The 5000-nt window shown below is 42.9% G+C and overlaps 1 protein-coding gene across 1 annotated transcript in view; it reads left to right on the top strand.

Annotated features, from left to right (window-relative positions):
• Positions 1-5000, top strand: part of ARAP2 (ArfGAP with RhoGAP domain, ankyrin repeat and PH domain 2) — a 123785-nt gene that overhangs the window by 77564 nt on the left and 41221 nt on the right. The window contains exon 16 of the mRNA XM_070948934.1: positions 1150-1357. Coding sequence (XP_070805035.1) covers positions 1150-1357 — 208 coding nt within the window. The remainder of the gene's footprint in view (positions 1-1149; positions 1358-5000) is intronic.

The raw sequence follows: 5000 nt of genomic DNA on the forward strand, positions 1-5000 counted from the left end.
GGGAGCTATGCGGTAGAAGGCGGTCTCGAACTTACTGGTATATACTGCTTCATAAAGCTTTACAACACTTTGTAAAGCAGTTTACAGAGTCAGCATATCGCCTCCAACAATCTGGGTCCTCATTTCACCAAACTCGGAAGGATGGAAGACGGAGTCAAACTTGAGACGTTGAGGATCAAACTCCTGGCAGTTAGCCTGCAATTCTGCATTTTAACCACTCAGAAAGGCAGGAAGGAAGGAAGGAAGGAAGGAAGGAAGGAAGGAAGGAAGGAAGGAAGGAAGGAGATGAGAGAGGGGGGAACGGGGAAGGAAGAAAAGGAAGGAAGGAAGAAGGAAGGAAGGAAGGAGGGAGGGAGGGAGGAAGGAAGGAAGGAAGGAAGGAAGGAAGGAAGGAAGGAAGGAAGGAAGGAGAGAGACAGCATTTTATAAGTACGCCTATCGTGCTCACGGAAAACTCCATATGCTCCATATGAAAAACAATAGCAATACCACTGAGACTTATATACCGCTTCACAGTGCTTTACAGCCCCTCTCTAAGCAGTTTACAGAGTCAGGCTATTGTCCCCAACAATCTGGGTCCTCATTTTACTGACCTCAGAAGGATGGAAGGCTGAGTCAACCTTGAGCCGGTCAGGATCGAACTCCTGGCAGTGGGAAGAGTTAGCTTGCAATACTGCATTCTAACCACTGCGCCACTACGGCTCAAGAAAGGGATTGGGTCAAACTAGAGGCATGAGAATTAGTTCCTGAGCTGGAAACCCGTAGAAGTTCAATTTAATGTGAACGTCTCTTTGAGTTGAACTCTGTTGTATGTATCTATATGTCAACTTGCAAAGCTTTCAAGTTGCCATGAGCAGGAGGGAGGGAGAACTGATAGAGCTGATTGATTTCCCTAACTGAAGTGCATTCCATACATTCTTCCTGACCGCAATCAGAAGGAGGGTGTTGGATTTCACAGCCAGCCAAAGTGGTTAATTGGAGAATGTGATTTATGACACGGGCCAGAGAGGAGGGGAGAGACAGGGTCATAGGGGAACGTAAATCTACGTGGGATTAGTTCTAACTGCAGCCGAATATTGCCGAAATGGTCCTCCTAATAAATGACTGTATTTCTTTTGAAGTTCGGCTCATGGCTCATGAATTAATTAGGGCATCTTTCGGAAACTTCACACTATATATATTTAATGGATTAATGAACTTCATCTACAGGGTTCAGAAATGTTCAGAAATCAACCTGATGGAGCCCCACAATCTGGCGATGGCTTTCTCCTCCTGCTTGTTTCAAACCAAAGGACAAATGAGCGAAGAGGTTGATGTGGTGGAGGATTTAATTGTAAATTACGTGCAGCTTTTTGATGTGAGTACTTGGCATATCGATCCACTCTCCCTCGAGGTAAAATTCAGGCAAAGGGGATGAAAGCTTCAATCCTGCTTCGTCTCTTTGCTTGGGAAGGTGGTTCATTGTTGTTGTTGTTTTTGTTGTTGTTGTTATTATTTAAATGAAGCTTGGTGTGATATTTGTTTTATAATCTGAATTGTTCTGAACATAACCAGGGTTCTGTTGAATTGGCTGCCTTCAGCTGTTGACTCCCATGATTTTCATTGAAGATGTGGAATATTGGAAAACCCCTTAGGAGTGCTGGGTGAAGCTAAATCTGTGTTTTTCATTTGCTAAAGGTGTTGTTATGTCATTCCCCACAAAAATGGCTTATTTACGAAGTCAGGAGCATATGGAGTTTTTCGTGAGCCACGATAGGGGTGCTTACAAAATGCTGTCTCTCTTCTTCCTTCCTTCCTTCCTTCCTTCCTTCCTTCCTTCCTTCCTTCCTTCCTTCCTTCCTTCCTTCCTCCTTCCTTCCTCCTTCCTTCCTTCCTTCCTTCCTTCCTTCCTTCCTTCCCCGTTCCCTCTCTCATCTCCTTCCTTCCTTCCTTCCTCCCTCCCACCCTCCCTCCCATCTCCTTCCTTCCTTCCCTCCCTCCCTCCCTCCCTTCATTATCTTTCATTACATTACATTACATCACATCACATTTAATTTCATTATATTACATCACATCACATTACATTACATTATAGTTATTACACTAATTGGAAATGTAATACAGAGAGATGAAAGGTAGGTAGGTAGGTGGGTGGGTGGGTGGGTGGATGGATGGATGGAGATAGAGAGAGATAGATAGAGAGAGAGAGAGAGATGGATGGAGATAAATGGATGGATGGATGGATGGATGGATGGATGGATGGATGGATGGATAGATATGGATGGATGGAGATGGATGGATGGATAGATATGGATGGACGGAGATAGATAGATAGATAGATAGATAGATAGATAGATAGATAGATAGATAGATAGATATGGATGGAGATAGAGAGATAGAGAGATAGAGAGATAGATAGAGAGAGAGAGAGAGAGAGAGAGAGATGGAGATAGATAGATAGACAGACAGACAGACAGATAGGGATGGATGGAGATGATAGATAGATAGATAGATAGATAGATAGATAGATAGATAGATAGATAGATAGATATGGATATAGATGGATGGATGGATGGATGGATGGATGGATGGATGGATGGATAGATAGATGATAGACAGGACAGACAGACAGACAACAGACAGACAGACAGACAGACAGACATGGAGATGATAGATAGATAGATAGATAGATAGATAGATAGATAGATAGATAGAGATAGATAGACAGATAGGGATGGATGGATGGATGGATGGAGATAGATAGATAGATAGATAGATAGATAGATAGATAGAGAGAGAGAGAGAGACAGACAGACAGACAGACAGACAGACAGACAGACACACACCTGCGAAATTGTAGCTTTACAAATACTTGCATTAGGAAATTTCAAATACTTGTTTTTACTTACACTGATTCTTTCTTTTAAAGTAATGTTTAATTTATAACCACCACAGAAGCAAAGATGAAGGTTTAGCATTTGAAAACATTTCTCTGCGGATGTTCTGCTTTACTTTTTAGAAAGATCAAAAGAAGGCCGCTAGCACCTTTTGTAAAATGTTTTTTTTTTATCTTGAATTGCAGCTCACTTTATCAGATGCAAAAAAAAAAAAAAAAAAAAAAAGCGGCTGAACGAATGTAAGATATAAAATTGAATTTTAATTGAAGTGGAGGGGGGGTGGTAAAAAGGAAGGGAAGGCAGGAGGGCTAGAGAAATTTGCATGATTAGGGGGCCAGTATATTGCTGCCATTGTTTGCAAGTTCTTTTTTTTTCAAGTATCCGTATTAGTTTATCAAAAAAAAAAAAAAAAGAATATGAAAAAATAGGGGAGGAGAAAAGGGAAAAGAAAAAGAAAAGCATTGACTTCCAGTTCCTTTTGGCACAGTAGAATAAGCCATTTCTATGACAACAAACTTAACAAATCAGCAAAATAAAATAGTTTCATTTCCTCCCCCCCCCCACCTCAAACGCAAAGGCCAAAAAGCGATTACTAAATAGAAACAAAAAATTAATTCTGTTCTTTTTTTTTTTCAATCGTTTCAGAATAACAAAATTGGAAGGGACCTTGGAGGTCTTCTAGTCCAGCCCCCTGCAGAAAAACTATGTTGCATGCTCCAAAACGTATAGACTGCTCAAAAACTCTATTTTCCCTTATATTAGGCAGGGTAATGAATCTGACCTATCTCTGTCCAGCTCATTCTGTCTGTATCTATGGTTTCTCAACCATAGTGGCTTAAAGACATATGGACTTCAACTTCCAGAATTCCCCAGAAAGCTGAGTGAGGAACTCAGACTTGAGTTGAAGTCCGCATATGTTCAAGTTGGTGAGATTCAGAAACTGTGGTCGACACCAGCATTGCTTTGGGGACGAGAGCTAAACTTTCTGGGACTAGAACCAGGTTTTTGGTCCAGCACCTTCATCACTAGCCCACACTAGAATAGAATAACAGAGTTGGAAGGGACCTTGGAGGTCTTCTAGTCCAACCCCCTTCCTAGGCAGGAAACACTACACCCACTTCAGATCAATGGTTATCCAGCCTCTTCTTAAAAACTTCCAGTGTTGGAGCATTCATAACTTCTGGAGGCAAGGAGTTCTACTGATTCATTGTTCTCACTGTCAGGAAATTTCTCCTTAGTTCTAAGTTGCTTCTCTCCTTGATTAGTTTCCATCCGTTGCTTCTTGTCCTGCCCTCAGGTGCTTTGGAGAATAGCTTGACTTCTTCTTCTTTGTGGCAGCCCCTGAGATATTGGAACACTGCTATCATGTCTCCCCTAGTGTTCTGTCCCCGTTCCACTCACACGCACCCCCACAGACGGCCCGGAGTTAATAAGCCACACGACAAAATTCTTTGAAAATAAAGCTGGCAGCAACCCGGTGGCTAGCTGCCAATTCAGACTTTACTCACACAAAACAAAGATTAGACTGCCAGCATTCCGATAAAACAGGCAGAGTTTTTCAACAATACAAGGATTAATCCAAATGCAGTCCGATAAAGCAGGCAAAGTCCAGTATCGCAGAGATCATGGATTATTTCTAGTTTTTGCTTGTCACAAACTGAACCGGCCCACCACACCCACATTTATACCCTGTGGGGTTTGGTCCAGTGACTCAGCTAATCTCTGGCACGCCTTCCCCTCTGCTGCGCATGCTTCTCCCTGTGCCTCTGGCGAGGGTCCAGCCAGCACTTATCTCCTTCGTCGCTGTCCACCTGTGGCCTTCGGTGTCCTCCAGAGGCATTGCCAGAGAGGAGGGTCCTGGAGAGGGAGGTCTTGCCAACTCCTCTTCCCCACCGTCAGAGTCTGCATCTGTCGATAGCCCAGGCTCAGGCAACGGAGCCACAACACCTAGTCCTTCTTTTCATCAAACTAGCCATACCCAGTTCCTGCAACCGTTCTTCATATGTTTTAACCTCCAGCCCCCTAATCATCTTTGTTGCTCTTCTCTGCACTCTTTCTAGAGTCTCCACATCTTTTTTACATCGTGGCGACCAAAACTGGATGCAGGATTCCAAATGTGGCCTT

Source organism: Pituophis catenifer, unplaced genomic scaffold, assembly GCF_029215685.1.
Source record: "Pituophis catenifer annectens isolate HBS135680 unplaced genomic scaffold, rPitCat1.0.hap2 SCAF_8, whole genome shotgun sequence".
Taxonomy (NCBI): Eukaryota; Metazoa; Chordata; class Lepidosauria; order Squamata; family Colubridae; genus Pituophis; species Pituophis catenifer.